Source organism: Piliocolobus tephrosceles, chromosome 6, assembly GCF_002776525.5.
Source record: "Piliocolobus tephrosceles isolate RC106 chromosome 6, ASM277652v3, whole genome shotgun sequence".
In the NCBI taxonomy this organism is placed as follows: Eukaryota; Metazoa; Chordata; class Mammalia; order Primates; family Cercopithecidae; genus Piliocolobus; species Piliocolobus tephrosceles.
Genome location: NC_045439.1, coordinates 163,048,580 through 163,067,775, shown reverse-complemented (window position 1 = coordinate 163,067,775; position 19,196 = coordinate 163,048,580). Strand labels below are relative to the sequence as shown.

Here is a 19,196-nt window from a genome sequence, read left to right as displayed (position 1 = left end):
GAGGTCACCCCAGAGTCACCAGGGCACAACCTACCTGCTCTCATAGAGCCTTTCCTGGCCAGTCGAAGAAGGCCTTTTTTTTTCAAAATGAAACTTCCTCCAATGAAAATGCTGGAGCTCATCGCCAATCCCAGACCAATGCAGAAGTCATATTTTCCGCGCCCCTGGCTCATTTCGTTTGTTACTTAAGGAGTTCCTGTGCATCACACTGATCACAGAACAGAGACGCCGCTGGTACTAGAGGCAGAATGAAGCAGTCTGCAAACCTAAACAATACAAAATGAAACGTGGTCTTCACAGAATGCTCATGACAGCTCACATGCAATTCAAAATTTTATACCACTTCTCCTAAAGAAAAAATATCTCCTTCATTACTAATATTAATAAATACTTATTATTTAAATTTAGCACCAACCTGTATATTTCTTCGAATTATGGCAAAAGATACGATCATGATATAAAACCAAGTTTAAACTGATTTCATAAACTCTGATCCCATATTTTTAAAAAAATGTTTCTTGGCCGGGCGCGGTGGCTCACGCCTGTAGTCTCAGCACTTTGGGAGGCCGAGGCGAGCGGATCACGAGGTCAGGAGATCGAGACTATCCTGGCCAACACGGTGAAACCCCGTCTCTACTAAAAATACAAAATATTAGCCGGGCGAGGTGGCAGGAGCCTGTAGTCCCCGCCACTTGGGAGGCTGAGGCAGAATGGCAGAAATCCGGGAGGTGGAGTTTGCAGTGAGCCGAGATCAGCCACTGCACTCCAGCCTGGGCAACAGTGCGAGACTCTGTCTCAAAACAAAAAAATACAGTGTTTCTTGGCTGGGCGCTGTGGCTTACGCCTGTAATCCCAGCATTTTGGGAGACCCAGGCAGGCGGATCATGAGGTCAGGAGATCGAGACCATTGTGGCTAACACGGTGAAACCCCCTCTCTACTAAAAATACAAAAAAAAAGCCGGGCATGGTGGCAGGCGCCTGTAGTCCCAGCTACTTGGGAGGCTAAGGCAGGAAAATGGCATGAACCCAGGAGGCAGAGCTTGCAGTGAGCCCAGACTGTGCCACTGCACTCCAGCCTGGGCGACAGAGCAAGACTCCATCTCAAAAAAATAAGTTTCTAGCCTTAATAAAACTCTGATAAAAAAAAATTCTGGGCCGGGCGCGGTGGCTCAAGCCTGTAATCCCAGCACTTTGGGAGGCTGAGACGGGCGGATCACGAGGTCAGGAGTTCGAGACCATCCTGGCTAACACGGTGAAACCCCGTCTCTACTAAAAAATACAAAAAGTTAGCCTGGCAAGGTGGCTGGTGCCTGTAGTCCCAGCTACTCGGGAGGCTGAGGCAAGAGAATGGCGTAAACCCAGGAGGCGGAGCTTGCAGTGAGCTGAGATCCGGCCACTGCACTCCAGCCTGGGCGACAGAGCGAGACTCCGTCTCAAAAAAAAAAAAAAATTCTGCAGAATAAAAAATTAGGCATAACAATATACAAATCTAGTTTGGAAATACATTTATCAGGTTCTCTTTGGGTCCTTCTGAATAATCTATACAAAGAAACTCAAAATTTTCTCACCCATACATTTTCTTCTTAGCAACATGTGGATATAAGCATATGCTAATTTATTTATGTAGCCTACTTGGGGATGTGTTGACAGAAGGCAGATCTCACATTATCTGTTATCAGAGGATCACAATTCCTGCAGAGAGGTGTCTGCTGGGGCATGCAGGACGGTACATGAGGACCGTGTGCTATCTGGAGGCCTCAGTCCTCCAGGACAGACAGGAAGACTGCAACGGCTATTCCCAAATGGCCGACTCATCAACTCAGCTGACAAATGAACTAAAGCACAATGTGGATAGCAGAGAAAAAATAGCTTTTAGTAACAAGGCTTATGACTGGATGTAACTGCCAGTCCAGCTTTCTAGCACATCTTGGGATTTTTAGTCCCACAATTTAACTTCAGAGTTCCAAAACTAATCTGCAATTCAGTCAGGACCCTAACTAGCCACGTTTTTCCACTTCCACTTTTGGTTAAAAGACACTGGCTTTTAACCAAAGCAACTTCAACTTCCTGTCCGCCTGGCCCCTCAATCACTTTATCCATCCACTCAAACAGTACTGACTGCATATTATGTGCTAAGTGTTCATTATGCTAAGCTCTCTAGCTTCACAAGGAAGATAGACAAGAAATAACATTACTGCAGTGATACTGCAATAATGGTAAACACAGCATTATCACACTGAGTTGATATTACTCCCAAGAAATAAAAAAGTCCAATGTTTCTGTCTTGCCTGTTAAGGTGCATTATCATTCCTGTACGATTCAATGGGAAGACTATCCTCCCTCAACCCTGATCTGCAGCTTGGCCATCAAGCTTGCTCTGGCCAATGGGAGGCAGGTAGAAGGGACAGAGTGCCAGTTCTGCGTCTACACCTAGAGGCCTCTCTTTCTTCTGCCTGCCCCTTCGCACCCTGACACAGCCACAGGAAGCGCATGTCCTCATCACAACAGAGTGAAGGGCACAGAACAAAATCATCCCAGTGACTCACAGAACTGTGAGCACGATCTAAGTGCTCATTCCTATACGCCACTGAGATAGCTAACTCATACACACACACAGGCTTACTGCAAGTATAAAGTTTCCACCCTGATTTCTGAAAAAACAAAAATTTTCTGTAGGAAACAGGGATTCAGTGATGGGTAAGAGCTGGGGGAAGGGTACACATGGACTCATTGTATTAATATATCTGCTTTTATGTATTTCTGAACATTTCCATATTAACGTTTTTAAAATACAACCTATAGTGCTCAAAAGGTACAAGGATGCCAAGGTAGAAACCCCCAGCAAATCCCAAAAGCCAGGTCACCCCACAACCTAAGACAAAATAATACTGCAACACTGGGTCGGGCACGGTGGCTCACACCTGTAATCCCGGCACTTTGGAAGGCTGAGGCGGGTGGATCACAAGATCAGGAAGTGAAACCCTGTCTCTACTAAAAATACAAAAACAAAATTAGGCCGGGCGCGGTGGCTCAAGCCTGTAATCCCAGCACTTTGGGAGGCCGAGACGGGCGGATCACGAGGTCAGGAGATCGAGACCATCCTGGCTAACCCGGTGAAACCCCGTCTCTACTAAAAATACAAAAAAAAAACTAGCCGGGCGAGGTGGCGGGCGCCTGTAGTCCCAGCTACTCGGGAGGCTGAGGCAGGAGAATGGCGTAAACCTGGGAGGTGGAGCTTGCAGTGAGCTGAGATCCGGCTGCTGCACTCCAGCCCGGGCGACAGAGCAAGACTCCGTCTCAAAAAAAAAAAACAAACAAACAAACAAACAAAAAAAACAAAATTAGCCAGGAGTGGTGACGGGCGCCTGTAGTCCCAGCTCCTCGGGAGGCTGAGGCAGAAGAATGGCGTAAACCCGGGAGGGGGAGACTGCAGTGAGCTGAGATCACGCCACTGCACTCCAGCTTGGGTGACAGGGCGAGACTGTCCCCAAAAAAATACTGAAACACTGAAAGAAGACACTCAATTCAAAAAGGTGCTGAGTTTTTTTTTTTTTTTTGAGATGGAGTCTCGCTTGCCCAGGCTGGAGTGCAGTGGTGAGATCTTGGCTCAAAGCAAGCTCTGTCTCCCGGGTTCACGCCATTCTCCTGCCTCAGCCTCCCGAGTAGCTGGGACTACAGGTGCACACCTCCACGCCCAACTAATTTTTTTTTTTTTTTGGATTTTTAGTACAGACAGGGTTGCACCATGTTAGCGAGGATGGTCTCTATCTCCTGACCTCGTGATCCACCCGCCTCAGCCTCCCAAAGTGCTGGGATTACAGGCGTGAGGCACCGCGCTCAGCTGGTGCTAAGTTCTTACAAGTATCCCTCATAATCTCATGGATGAGACTGTCTACCTGAAAGCCTTCCAGAACTGAACTCTCCCTTAACAGATTTGGAAAAGCACCCCAGTCCCCTTTGTGCCATTCATGAGGCAAGATGATCCCGTGAGAAAAGTCTCAGGTGGGGAGTCTGGAGACCCCGTCTTGCTTCCAGCTGGAGGTGTGATGAGTCACAACATTAACAGAAAAACACATGAAAAGAAAGAAGCTACGCAATCTAAGGTGTTACCCACTTTACGTGGCACTCTACATGCCAAATACTGGTCATCTCAAGCCTCAAGTTAACTTCAGCATACCTATGGAATAATTCTAGACAGGTGAGTCTCATGGTCAGTAAAAATAAACTACAGAGATGTAAATACATTTAGAGAAAAGGTAGAACTTGGGAACAAGATGTCAAGGACAATCATCATTTCTACATACTACAAGATGGCAACAAAAAACAACAAGTGTGCTTACATTGTTCCCACCGCATCTTATGTGACCTGTTTGTCTGTATTTATGAGCCTGGGCTCCTGCACGTTATTCGCCCTTTTAGCCTACGCACACAGCTATCTGGTATCTCAAAATAGGTCTTAATACATGTTTTCTGGGTGAATATGGATGAATGGAATAATTCTGTTTTTGTTTTTTTGAGACAGAGTCTTGCTCTCTTGCCCAGGATGGAGTGCAGTGGCGCGATCTTGGCTCACTGCAACCTCTACTTTCTGGGTTCAAGTGATTCTCCTGCCTCAGTATCTGAGTAGCTGGGACTACAAGCACAAGCTGCTATGCCCAGCTAATTTTTGTATTTTCAGTAGAGACGGAGTTTCACTATATTGGCCAGGCTAGTCTGGAACTCCTGACCTTGAGTGACCCGCCCATCTCAGCCTTCCAAAGTGCTGGGATTACAGGCATGAGCCATCAGCCCGGTCAAATGGAATAATTCATAATTAGCCCTTAGAAACAGCCAGACACAGTGCTACATACCAGGAGGTTGAGGCAGAAGGATAGACTGAGACCAGCAGTTCAAGTTTAGCCAGGGCAACATAGTTACACCTGGTCTCAAACAAAAAAACAAAGCAGCCATTAATAAACAGAAAACTACTGCATCATTTAGATCAGCATCCTAAAATGTAACCGATGTTTTATAGCTTTTAAACTTGAGAACTGTAATCATTTACCCAATATGCTAGGAAGTGGCAGTACAGTACTGGATGGAAGTGAAAATGCAAGGACATTGGTTACGTGGACCTGGAAAGTGGGAGTGAGAAACCGAGCTACCCAAACGCTTCAGCCCTCCTGGCAGGTATATCCTTCCATGAGTCAGGGTCACCTAACTTCAAGGAAAGCATTCCTTAAGATCATCTGACATAAAAATCATCGGCCGGGCGCGGTGGCTCACGCCTGTAATCTCAACACTTTGCGAGGCTGAGGCAGGCAGATCACGAGCTCAGGATTTCGAGACCAACCTGGCCAACATGGTGAAACCCCCCGCTACTAAAAATACAAAAATTAGTTGGGCGCAGTGGCGGGTGCCTGTAATCTCAGCCACTTGGAAGGCTGAGGCAGGAGAATTGCTTGAAGCCAGAAGGTGGAGGTTGCAGTAAGCCAGGATCAACCAACTGCACTCCAGCCTAGGCGACAGAGCAAGACTCCGTCTTGTGGAAGGAAAAAAAAAATCATCCACCTCCTTTAATCTCTGTCTTCATGAAGCAATGTTCTTAATTATCATGCACGTTCTACTGCTGTGGAAGTGACTACCTGACAGTTCTACTGCTCACTATATACTTTTTTTTTTTTTTTTGAGATGCTGTCTTGCTCTGTTGCCCAGGCTGGAGTGCAGTGGCGCAATCTCGGCTCACTGCAAGCTCTGCCTCCTGGGTTCACGCCATTCTCCTGCCTCAACCTCCCAAGTAGCTGGGACTACAGGCGCCCGCCACCACACCCGGCTAATTTTTTGTATTTTTAGTAGAGATGGGGTTTCACCACGTTAGCCAGGATGGTCTCGATCTCCTGACCTTGTGATCCGCCCACCTCAGCCTCCCAAAGTGCTGGGATTACAGGCATGAGCCACCACACCCGGCCATTGCTCACCATATACTTTCTAAAAGTTCTATGGTAATAGAACAAATCTAATTCATAGTTTGAATATTCTATAAGCAATAAAATTGAACCTTCTTACCAATAAAAATGATGTCCAGAAATAAGTCAGGTTTATCTACAATTCTAATCCCAGTATAACAATAGACTCCCAAATCCAAATTTATTTATTTTTTTTTTGGAGACAGGGTCTCATTCTGTCACTCAGGCTGCAGTGCAGTGGCACAATCATGGTTCACTGCAACCTTGACTTCCCAGGCTCAAGTGATCCTCCCACCTCAGCCTCTCCAGTAGCTGGGACCGTAAGTGTGCGGCACTACACTGCCTGGCTAATTCTGGTATTTTTTATAGATACAGAGTTTCACCATGATGCCCAGGCTGGTCTAGAACTCCTGAGCTCAAGCGATCTGCCTGCCTCAGCTTCCCAAACTGGTAGATTACAGGTGTCGTCAGCCTCTGCATCCTGCCCAGATTTTACTTACACTATGAACCTTTCAAATAACTAATTGGTAACTACTTAATTTACTAATATTTACTAACACTTAATATTAACTTTCACTAAATGCAAGTTACATACATGTGCTGTAAGGTCTAAAATTAAGACCCAATATTACATGTTGCCTTGACATCCGGTAACAACCGGGAGCTTTTCATGGCCTCAGGGCAAGTCTCCCTCCCCATGATGCCAAACAATTCTCATCACAGTGACCAGGCACAGGTACAGTTCCTGCTTACGTCTGAGAAGTAGGCCCCATTGCCCTGCCAGCCCAAGGAATTATTAAAGCAAGTATTAAAGTCTTTCTACAGGAACCACAGGCACTCTCCTTACCACAAAGCCTGCCTCCCGCAGCCCCTGGTTCTCCATTCTATCCTGAGCGAAAGACTAAGAAACTTACGTCCATCTCATCTGCTCGGTGTCAGTATTCTGGATGAAATCCCTCTCCCACTGACAAGGTCAAGAGGTGATTAAAAAAATACATATAATGGAATTTTATTCACTGAATCCTAAGGTCACTGGAAATCATTCCTAACCTTACTAAGGCTATCATGAGATTTTCTCCACACTTATTTTACGTAAAGCTTCATGATGCTATTTAAAATCTATTTTCCCCTTTCCCTTTTATTTTAATCTATGTGTTACGGGAAATTTCAAACACAAAAAGCAGAGAGGAGGCCTTTTCTGACCAGTTGGGTCCACCATGTGCACGTGGCTTTCGAGAGTCCCCTTGGCCAGGCACCCCTCTCCTGCCCACTTCATTTCCTAACACAGGAACCTGACACCCTCAGACAGGCCCTCCCCTCCTCCGCCTGCAACCCCAAGCCTGCTCTCCACCGAAAGCCAGGGGACACCTGAAACTGTGCCACAAAGACTTCCGCAATTCACTCCAGCCCACAGGCCTTTTCTCTTCTGTCCACTATTTACTTAGCCTTTTCAATTTAATTCTCAATTACTGCTTTATCTTCAAGGTAAACTCTTTAAGTTCCTTAAAAACAATTACTTAGGTTTACTGTGGTGGTTTCCCCACAAAAGGCACTCATTTACGATAGCAAATCTGATTTACAAGCCTTTCTAGAATAAGGCATATCACCAAATAAGGTTATTTGGTTGTTTTATTTGTTCACTCATGGAACTGTACCAGTGTTTTTGTGTGGACGGGTTGGGGATGACAAGCAACATAAAATTCGCAAGCCTTCAAATTATAAAGCAGCCTTCTGCCACCAAGAAAATAAGTGATCTCATTTACCGTTTGAAAACAGGACTTACCGTTTGAAAACAGGACATCAGAGGGAATGTCCTGAAATGAATGAGTTGCTTCTCAGACCTGGTCCCACTCTGCTCCCTCGCTCTGTAACTGAAGGTCGATCACAGCCGGGAGAGCCTGCAACAGAGGTATTTTTTATTCTTAAGAATCAGCTGGCCGGGCGCGGTGGCTCAAGCCTGTAATCCCAGTACTTTGGGAGGCCGAGACGGGCGGATCACGAGGTCAGGAGATCGAGACCATCCTGGCTAACATGGTGAAACCCCGTCTCTACTAAAAAATACAAAAAACTAGCCGGGCGAGGTGGCGGGCACCTGTAATCCCAGCTACTTGAGAGGCTGAGGCAGGAGAAGGGCATAAACCCGGGAGGCAGAGCTTGCAGTGAGCTGAGATCCGGCCACTGCACTCCAGCCTGGGCAACAGAGTGAGACTCCGTCTCAAAAAAAAAAAAAGAATCAGTCATGAGGCAGGGCCAGTATTAAAGACAGATAAACAATAAAACTTTCTAAATTTCACTTCAACTAGGTTCCCAAACCACAGATGACAAGCTCCATCTTAACCTGCCCAACTGACTTAGAGGGACTCAGGGGAGTAATCCTAACTGTGACCACTGCTCAACAAACACTGAGGAGCTATTATCTGCCAGGCATTGAAGTTGATCAAAGGGCCTGTCCTCAAGGAATCCACGACTAAGAGAATTAAACATTCCAAAAATAACCTATTGAAGTTTTACCCACTTTTAAAGACTCTTACGATTTTCTGCTTATTCGCTTTGTGTGTGGGAGGGGAAGGGTTTTTTTTGTTTTGTTTTGAGACAGTGCCTTGGTCTGTTTCCCAGGCTGGAGTGCAGAGGCGCGATCATTGCTCACTGCTGTCTCAAATGCCTGGGTTGCAGTGATCTCCCACCTCAGCCTCTCAAATCGACAGGACCACAGGTGCATACCACTCCACCTAGCTCGATTTTTTGTTCTGCTTGTTCTTATTTTTTTTTTTTTTTTCCAAGACGGAGTCTCACTCTGTCGCCCAAGCTGGAGTGCAGTAGCGCGATCTCAGCTCACTGCAAGCTCCGCCTCCCGGATTCACACCATTCTCTTGCCTCAGCCTCCCGAGTAGCTGGGACTACAGGTGCCCGCCACGACGCCCAGCTAATTTTTTTATATTTTTAGTAGAGATGGGGTTTCACTGTGTTAGTCAGGATGGTCTCGATCTCCTGACCTCGTGATCCGCCCACCTTGGCCTCCCAAAGTGCTGGGATTACAGGCGTGAGCCATCATGCCCGGCTTGTTCTTTTAACAAACTCATTTTTTTCTTTTTTTGAGTCGCAGTCTTGCAATGTCACCCTGGCTGGAGTGTGATGGTGCCATCTTGGCTCACTGCAACCTCTGCCTCCCAGGTTCAGGAATTCTCCTGCCTCAGCTTCCTGAAGAGCTGGGATTACAGATGTGTACTGCCACGCCTGGCTAATTTATTGTAGTTTTAGTAGAGACGAGGTTTCACTATGTTGGCCAGGCTGGTCTCGAACTCCTGACTTCGTGATCCGCCCACCTCAGCCTCCCAAAGTGCTGAGATTACAGGAGTGAGCTACCTTACCTGGCCAACAAATTCAATTTTCACAACTGATTTTACTAATATTTGTAATGTGAACTTTCATTAAACATAAAGCATGTCAAAAGTGGAATAAATACATCTCAAATAAAAGAAAATTGTAAAATTGGTCCACCTTCTTAAATAATGTGGAAAACACATAATTTAAGGAACAGGCAAAAATGGACAAGTATTCTAATGAGGAAAACCTAAACTAGGACTTACTTTGCGAAATGATTATCAGTAGGGAACACGATCACCAAAGTTAGCAAACTTTAAAAATTATACCAACTGGGCCGGGCGTGGTGGCTCACACCTGTAATCCCAGCACCTTGGGAGGCTGAGGAGGGAGGATCACCTGAGGTCAGGAGTTCGAGACCCTCCTGGCCAACATGGTGAAATCCCGTCTCTACAAAACACACCTGGCCAACATGGTGAAACTCTACAAAAACACAGAAATTATTTTTTTGAATTTGCCGTGAGGGCGGGTGCCTGTAATCCCAGCTACTGGTGAGGCTGAGGCAGGAGAATTGCTTGAACCCAGGAGGTGGAGGTTGCAGTGAGCCAAGACTGCATCACTGCACTCCAGCTTGGGCGACAGGAGAGTCGTCTCAAAAAAAAAGAAAAAATTGAAAAGATTATACCAACTGAAGTACATGGACAGCATGAAACCTTTCACAGCACTTTTTGACATTTCACATTAACAAAGGCTTAATTAAGAAGATATGTGATAAAAGCCCACAATGAGGAACCAGGTCAAGAGATGTTAAGGAACTCGACACACAGCTGAGGTAGCAGAAGCAGAACTATAAGATCCAGGCCTCCTCATCTCTGCCACTCTCAGCCTCCTGCTGAAGGATTTAGAATCACTACCCCTGTTTGTAGCAAAAAGACCAAATCGGGTAACCTAGTAACAAAAACCCTGCACCATTTGTTCCAAACCTAACTTTCAGATCTTTTTTTTTTTTTTTTTGAGACAGAGTCTCACTCTGGCGCCCAGGCTGGAGTGCAGTGGTGCAATCTCTGCTCACTGCAAGCTCCGCCTCCCGGGTTCACACCATTCTCCTGCCTCAGACTCCTGAGTAGCTGGAACTACAGAGGCCCGCCACCATGCCAGGCTAATTTTTTGTATTTTTGTATTTTTTGGAGGCAGAGTCTCGTTCTATTTCCCAGGCTGGAGTGCAGTGACGTGATCTCAGCTCACTGCAACCTCCGCCTCCCAGGTTAAAGTGATTCTCCTGCGTCAGCCTCCTGAGTAGCTAGGATTACAGGTGCCTGCCACCACGTCTGGCTAATTTTTGTATTTTTAGTAGAGATGGGGTTTCGCTAAGTCGGTCAGGCTGGTGTTGAACTCCTGACCTCGGGTCATCCGCCTGACTCGGGCCTCCCAAAGTGTTGGAATTACAGGTGTGAGTACCACGCCTGGCCTAGATCTTATTTCCCATACCATATTTCACACATCCGGTGTTCTACCCACGTCAGCACTCTGCTGCTATTCTAACCTGCTCCTACCTTTCCTCCTCCATATTTTGTTTGCACTAACTACCCCTCTGTTATGGTTACTTTGGTAGTTAACTCGTACTGCCTTCACTGTGGCTCCCAGTGAACATGCAGCTTGCTTATATCATTTACTCAACCAACATTTACTGAGCACGTACAATATTCTAAGAGCAGGGGTATAACAGCCCACATGGGGTTATCTCCTGCTGGAGGTAGGGCGAAATAATAAACAAAATAAAGACATTATTCTGGAAAGTGGCAAACGTTATGGTGAAAAATAAAACATGTTAAGGGCACTGGGGTGTTGAGGTGGGGGATTCTGTTTTAACTACCGTAGTTCGGGGACTTGCTGAGCAGGTGACACTTGAGTAGAAGCTTCAAAGAGTTTTTTGAAAAGAACAAAGGAGAGAGAAGCAAGTGCAGGGGCTCTGAGGTAGGAGCGGGTGTGCAGTTTCCTAAGAAAACAAAGGCCCCTGTGGCTGACCTTGAGTGAGGGTAAGATACATTAGAGTAAAAAAGTGAGTGTCGGCCAGGTGCGGTGGCTCACGCCTGTAATCCCAGCACTTTGGGAGGTCGAGGCGGGTGGATCATAAGGTCAGGAGTTCAAGACCAGCCTGGCCAACATGGTGAAACCCCGTCTCTACTAAAAATACAAAAATTAGCCAGGCATGGTGGTAGGTGCCTGTAACCCCAGCTACTTGGGAGGCTGAGGCAGGAGAATCGATAGAAACTGGAGGGTGGAGGTAGCAGTGAGCCATGATTGCGCAGCTGCACTCCAGCCTGGGCAACAAAAGCGAAATTCCATCTCAAAAAAAACAAAGGTTGACTGTCAGATCACGTGGGGCCCTATGGGCCATACACAAACCCAAAACGCAAGGAAAAGATCTGCAACCCATTTATGTGGCCAGATCATAATTTATTTTCATCTGGAGCCATTATAGAACTATTTCAGTAGTTCTTCTTTCGAGTTTATTTACATAAAACAAATAGATATGCAGAAATGTTTAAGACTAAGCATGCTCTAGTCTGAGGGGTGTATTTAATTCTATGATACAGATAAATCTGTGTAAATTGTGCATATTTGAGATTTATGTTATGGGGAAAATACAGATAGTAACACAGTCACCGTAGTAGAGCAAATCAACAATCCATCATCTCATGTAGTTACTTTTTTACCACAAAAACAGCTCAAATCTACTACTCACTGAAGGAAAATCTCTACTACAATCTCATTACCTGTAATTCTCAAGTTGTACACCCTGAATATCTGCTACTTTGTATCCTGTGACCTAAATCTCCCATTTCCTCTCCCCCCCCCCCCCCATCTTTTATTCTCTACAGAAATCTTTTCTTTTTGTTCAATATCACAATGTATAGCAATCAAATAAATCAGAGTTTAAATGAAGCTTACACCTTCCATGAAAAAAATGTAATATTCAAAGTCATGTGTTTTAAATATGAGTAAACCGTATTTACCTATTAGAAATATTCTGAAAACATGTGGAATTCTTACTATCTTTCCCTAACAACAGTTACCACTTACTGAGCACCTCCCTAGCCACTATTCCATGCATTATTTCTAGTCATTTCTATTCTACACAATGAGATGAAGGTAACAGTTTACAGCTAAGAAAGGAAACCTCCCAGAGGTAAAGAGTCACATGCAGAGGACCACATAGAAAGGGACTTTACTTCTAAACCCGACTGCCCACATTACATTAAAACCTTAGAGCTCTTAGGTCGGGTGCGGTGGCTCACGCCTGTAATCCCAGCACTTTGGGAGGCCGAGGCGGGCGGATAACCTGAGGTCAGGAGTTCCAGACCAACCTGGCCACCATGGTAAAACCCATCTCTACTAAAAACGCAAAAACTAGCCGGGCGTGGTGGCGGGCACCTGTAATTCCAGCTACTGGGGAGGCTGAGGCAAGAGAATCGCTAGAACCCGGGAGGCAGAGGTTGCAGTGGGTAGAGCAAGACTCCATCTCAAAAAACAACAAAAACAAACAAACAAAACAACTTTAGAGCTCTTAGTTTTTTACGAAATCTTTACTACTTGGTTTCCACTGCTATCTAAGTTAGCGGAGGCCCGGCACGGTGGCTCACACCTGTAATCCCCGCACTTTGGAGGCCAAGGTGGTTGCATCGCATGAGCTCAGGATTTGGAGACTAGCCGGTGTGAAACATGGTGAAACCCTGGCTCTAAAAAAAATACAAAAATTAGCCAGGCAAGGTGCCGCACGTCTGTGGTCCCAGCTACTGGGGAGGCTGAGGTGGGAGGACCGCTTGAGCCCGGGAGGCGTAGAGCCCAGATCGCACCCTCTAGCCTGGGGACAGAGAAACACGTTGGCTCAAAAAAATTAAATACAGAAGCTAGATTTAATTTTTTCCAATCTCTCACTTGGTTAACAATTTTTTAAAGCAGTACTGTACTTATAAATATTACAGAACCTAAATCTCCAACCCTAACTAGGTAACAATATTAGTTATAAATTACAATTTTAACTTACATGTAAGTTTAATATGGTCTCTCTTATGAAAAAAAGGCTCGGAGAGGTTAGAGATGACTTATTCACTCTCATTTCCTCGTAAATACCACCCTTTATTCTCATTTAAAGTCTCAAACCCTGGCCGAGTAGCTCCAGCCTAGAAAGAAGAAAACACAGAAGCAGGCAAAAGACTAAAGTTACTGAGTACGTTTTAAAATTTGGTTACTAGCCTTCATACTCATTTTGTTAACCAATCAACATAAAACCTCCTCAACCGAGCATAACTACTGCTTCCACAGGCAGCTTACTGAATGGACACGCTCGACTCTGATTACTTCCTCTTACTAAAAAAAGTATGAACCGGGCACATGGCTATACACAGGATTTCCAGAAACAGAACTTAAATGAACTGACAACCTAGAAAAGAAACTAAGGAGACACAAACACAAAACTAAACACACAGTTTTGCGCAACTGTTTTGAGAGGGAAATAGGATTCCATGATTTTACAAAAGGAAATTAAAACAGCCAGGCTCAAAACGTTACAGCGGACTTCTTAGGCTTAACCGTCAGTTATGACCCGCGCAGCAGCTGAAGCCACCTTCTAAAACTCACCAAGACAAACGAAACTGCTTTAATGAACTTAATGAACATGCGTCCCCGACATGGCCAACGAGCCAGGCTTCCGTGGGACTGAACGGCAAGCCGATTCACAGTGGGTTTCCTCACTGAGGATCACCAGGAAAACCGCTTCCAACTCGGAACACCCGCAAAGGAAAGTTGCCCGGAGAACCCTTCTCCGACACAAGACGGGCGGGTTCGCCCGCAAGTCAGCCCCTTGGTGCCCGCCTGAAAGGAAGGAGTGGCGACCTCACCCTAGTCGGCAGGCCGGCCGCGCGGCTTCCCCTCGGCGGCGCTGCCCGGGGCACCGCGGCTCACACCCCCACACAGGCCGCCCAGTCCTGTGCCCGCACGGCCACCGCCTTCGTCGCCGTCCAGTGGGAGGTGCGAGCATTCGGGGCTGAAGCCGTGCGCACCGCCTCCTCCATGTAGAAGAGCCGAGGAAAATCTGCCAAGGACAACCTCCGGCCCCGCCGTCACCACCGCTGCCGGGACCCAGGGCCGGCGCCGGAAAACATAGGCGCGGTTAAATGACGCAAGAGACCGCGCGCGCACGCGCAGTGCCGCACGACAGACACCCCGCCCCCAGTGCTCTCTCCCGCCGCGTTCCGCTTCCTTTACAAGGCTCCGGTCCGCTGAGCGCGGAGGGCGGGGCGCGTAGCGTGCAGGGGCGGGGACGGCGGCGAGGCGGGACCTGGCGAGGGACGAGGGTGAAAGGGTAGTAAGCAGTAAAGTATTCTGCTAGGTGGCGTTGGCCGATCAGGAGTTCAAAGTCAAAGTCCGGCATGGCGCTTATTTAAAACGAGGATTCTGGGCCGGGAGCCGTGGCTCACGCCTGTAATCCCAGCACTTTGGGAGGCCGAGTTGGGTGGTTCACGAGGTCAGGAGTTTGAAACCAGCCTGACCAACATGGTGAAACCCTGTCTCCATTAAAAATACAAAAATTAGCTAGGCGTTGGTGCGCGCCTGTAATCCCAGCTACTCCAGGGGCTGAGGCAGGAGAATCGCTTGAACCCGGGAGGCGAAGGTTGCAGTGAGCCGAGATCACGCCACTGCACTCCAGCCTGGGCGACAGAGCGAGACTCCCTCTCAAAAATAAATAAATAAAATAAAATGAGAGTTCCCAGGCACAGTCACAGTGTGAAGCTGCATCTAATTGGTGTCCCCAGGCGATGCCATAGGGGAACGGTGCTCCAAAGAGGGCAAGAGGTGGGGAAAGGGTGGATCCAAAGCTGGGGGCGGGACGGGGCGGGGCCGAGATAGCAGCGGTACTTCGACCGCCTCTGGGCGCTTCCTTACTGACCGGATCCCGGAATAGATGCGAGGTTGAGGTTTGGTGAAAGCCCGCCTCGAGACACTGAGAGCAGATTAATTGACTGATTGATTGATTGATTGATTGATTGATTGATTTTGAGATGGAGTCTCGTTCTGTCGCCAGACTGGAGTGCAGTGGCACGATCTTGGCTCACTGCAACCTCCGCCTCCCCGGTGCAAGCGATTCTCCAGCCTCAGCCTCCCTAACAGCTGGGACTACAGGCGCGCGCCAACACGCCCAGCTAATTTTTGTATTTTTAATGGAGACAGGGTTTCACCATGTTGGTCAGGCTGGTTTCAAACTCCTGACCTCGTGAACCACCCAACCCGGCCTCCCAAAATGCTGGGATTACAGGCGTGAGCCACCACCCCCGTCCAATTTTCATATTTTTAGTAGACACGGGGTTTCACCATGGTTGGTCAGGATGGTCTCGATCTCTTGACCTCGTGATCCACCCGCCTCAGCCTCCCAAAGTGGGGATTTATTTCTCATGAGACGCATAGGAAACCAACTGTTAGGCTATCTTGCCTTGGCTCCTCCTTGAAAGGAGAAATTCCTTGGGACCCACCAACCTGTTTTCAGAAGTAGTCAAAGACAGACCTCATTGGTAAGAAGCAGAGAGTAGCCAGCTAGAGGGAGGCCTCCTAGTAAATCAATGATTCCCTGGTTGCGGGTGTAGATGTCCCTTAGGAATGTTGTTCCAGGTTGTGACTAGACACAAAAGCACTATTATATGAAATTCAAGCCAGGCGCAGTGGCTCACGCCTCTAATCTCAGCACTTTGAGAGGCCGAGGCAGGCAGATCACCTGAGGTTGGGAGTTCAAGACCAGCCTAACCAACATGGAGAAACCCCATCTCTACTAAAAATAAAAAACTAGCCAGGAGTGATGGCGCATGCCTATAATCCCAGCTAGAGGCAGGAGAATTGATTGAACCTGGGAGGCGGAGGTTGCGATGAGCTGAGATCCCGCCATTACACTCCAGCCTGGGCAACAAGAGCGAAACTCTGTCTCAAAAAAAAAAAAAAACAGGCGCGGTGGCTCACGCCTGTAATCCCAGCATTTTGGGAGGCTGAGGAGGGTGGATCACGAGGTCAGGAGATCGAGACCATCCTGGCGAACATGGTGAAACCCCGTTTCTACTAAAAATACAAAAAATTAGCCGGGCCTGGTGGCAGGCGCCTGTAGTCCCAGCTACTCGAGAGGCCGAGGCAGGAGAATGGTGTGAACCCGGGAGGCGGAGGTTGCAGTGAGCCGAGATCACGCCACTCCACTCCCGCCTGGGAGACAGAGCCAGACTTTGTCTCAAAAAAAAAAAAAGAAAGAAAGAAATTCAAATCTTTTCAGGTGAGGGTCTTTGTAAAATGAATTATGCGCTTATTGAAACAAAACCCCAGATATCATTTGTCCTTTTCAGGCTCTAATGCTATTGGACTGTTGTGTTGTAGACTGTATACCCAGTCCCTGACCACTCTGGTTTTGGTCTAGGTCACTATGCAGCTTCTAATTTTAAAGCTTTTAATCTGCCGGGAGCCTAGCAATCATCTCAAAACTGGCTCAGAGGACCTATTGCTTGCATCTTGGAACTGGCTCAGAGGATCTGTTACTTTCTTTGGTCTCAGCCATGTTTTGGCTAGATGACACTGTCAGATAAGGAATTACACTGAATATTGAAAGATGGTTGACAAGTTGGTCTCAGGCAATGTGGTAGATTGATGAAAAATGACTCCAATTTCCCGCACATTTTGCAGTGACTTTGCAGCTCCAATCTATTTCCTGAATCTGCACTGACCTTAGGACTGGCTTTGACCAAGAAAATGTGGCAGTTCCAGCCAAAATTACGATGCCTGGACTAGCCTGCTGGAGGAGGGGACCACGTGGGGCAAAGCAAGAAGCAAAGCCGCCTGGCTAAATGCTGGCTGACCAGCATTGAGACCAACCAGCAAGCCAAGGTGGGGCAAGTCAGCCAAAGTGCTCCATTATCCCTTAAACATGAGGAAGGATAAATTATTATTGTCTTATTCACTTAGTTTGGGATAGATTGGAATGTAGCAATAACTAACTGATACAGATGTCAACAAACACCTCTAGGACAGAGGTCCCCAAGCCCCTGGGCGGCAGACCAGTATGGGGCCGTGGCCTGTTAGGAACCGGGCCACAACAGGAAGTGAAAGGCGGGCAAGCAAGTGAAGCTTCATCCGTGTTTACAGTCTCTCCCCAGTGTTCACACTGCCACCAGAGCTCCTCCTCCCATCAGATCAGTGGCAGCATTAGATTCTCACAGGAAGGCCGGGCGCGGTGGCTCAAGCCTGTAATCCCAGCACTTTGGGAGGCCGAGACGGGCGGATCACGAGGTCAGGAGATCGAGACCATCCTGGCTAACACGGTGAAACCCCGTCTCTACTAAAAATACAAAAAACTAGCCGGGCGAGGTGGCGGCGCCTGTAGTCCCAGCTACTTGGGAGGCTGAGGCAGGAGAATGGCGGGAACCCGGGAGGCGGAGCTTGCAGTGAGCTGAGATCCGCCACTGCACTCCAGCCTGGGCGGCAGAGCGAGACTCCGTCTCAAAAAAATAAATAAATAAATAAAATAAAGATTCTCACAGGAGTGCGACCCCTGTTGGGAACTGTGTATGGGAGGGATCTAGGTTGTGCACTCCTTATGAGAATCTGAATAGTGCCTGATGATCGGAGGACACTTTCATCCCGAAAACATCCTCCCCACGCCCCACCACGTCTGTGGAAAAATTCTTTTCTATGAAACCAGTCCTTGGTGCCAAAAGGGTTGGGGACTGCTGCTCTAGGAGGCAGATGAGTAATGAAGTAGTGGTTTCAGGAATGCTTAGTTGTCGATATGTTAATTTAACCTAACGAAGGAATTTGCTTGTCGCTCCTTTCTGCCAGCTGGAGCTCCACCTCATCTAATCAGCTTTCTGTCATTATGTGGACCTCCCTCCGGACACCTCCTCCCACACTGTACAGTGCATTGTCTTTATAAATACATATATACCTTGCTAATATGCTGCAGGCTTCTAACATGCCCACATCACTTCTCCAGCCCACAATGTTGTACATCTTGTATACTCTGAGTGTTCAAGCACTCGCCATGAGATACTCAAGTTTTAAAACTCTTAACTCCTTCTCATACACTGCTGGTAGAATTGTAAAATGGTACCATTTCCTTGGAAAATTGGTTGACAGTTTCCTAAAAGTTAAACATACACCGACCATATGACCTGGCAGTTCTAAGTATTCACTCAACAGATACGTATCCATAAAAATACTTGTAGGCCGGGCACAGTGACTCACGCCTATAATCCCAGCACTTTGGGAGGTCGAGGCAGGCAGATCACGTGGTCAGGAGATCAAGACCATCCTGGCTAACACGGTGAAACCCCATGTCTACTAAAAATACAAAAATCAGCCAGGCATGGTGGCGGGCACCTGTAGTCCCAGCTACTTGGGAGGCTGAGATAGGAGAATGGTGTGAACCTGGGAGGCGGAGCTTGCAGTGAGCTGAAATCGCACCATTCACTCCAGCCTGGGCGACAACAGAAAAACTCCTCGAAAAAAAGCCTCACGGGCAGATCACGAGGTCAGGAGATCGAGACCATCCTAGCTAACACGGTGAAACTCCGCCTCTACTAAAAAAACAAAAAATTAGCCGGGCGTGGTGGCGGGCACCTGTGGTCCCAGCTACTAGGGAGGCTGAGGCAGGAGAATGGTGTGAACCCGGGAGGTGGAGCTTGCAGTGAGCAGAGATGGCACCACTGCACTCCAGCCTGGGGACAGAGCAAGACTCCGTCTCAAAAAAAAAAGCCTCAAAAAATAAAAAATAAGGCCGGGCGCGGTGGCTCAAGCCTGTAATCCCAGCACTTTGGGAGGCCGAGGCGGGCGGATCACAAGGTCAGGAGATCGAGATCATCCTGGCTAACAGGGTGAAACCCCGTCTCTACTAAAAATACAAAA

At 47.4% G+C, this 19,196-nt stretch overlaps 1 protein-coding gene across 10 annotated transcripts in view; it reads right to left on the bottom strand.

Annotated features, from left to right (window-relative positions):
• The window catches only part of NIPA2 (NIPA magnesium transporter 2), a 35,746-nt gene extending 21,298 nt beyond the window's left edge, over positions 1 to 14,448 (bottom strand). For 2 of the 10 annotated variants that reach the window (XM_023197887.1, XM_023197896.1), the window contains exons 1-4: positions 14,168 to 14,448; positions 13,315 to 13,450; positions 7,729 to 7,843; positions 35 to 266 (exon numbers count right to left, since the gene is read on the bottom strand). In XM_023197887.1, coding sequence (XP_023053655.1) covers positions 35 to 173 — 139 coding nt within the window. In that variant the 5' untranslated portion in view covers positions 174 to 266; positions 7,729 to 7,843; positions 13,315 to 13,450; positions 14,168 to 14,448. Of the gene's footprint in view, positions 1 to 34; positions 267 to 1,568; positions 1,836 to 7,728; positions 7,844 to 13,314; positions 13,451 to 13,907 lie in introns of all 10 variants that reach the window. The other 8 variants (XM_023197895.1, XM_023197897.1, XM_023197890.1 and 5 more) reach the window with 7 other exon arrangements.
• Positions 14,449 to 19,196: the final 4,748 nt, after the last annotated feature.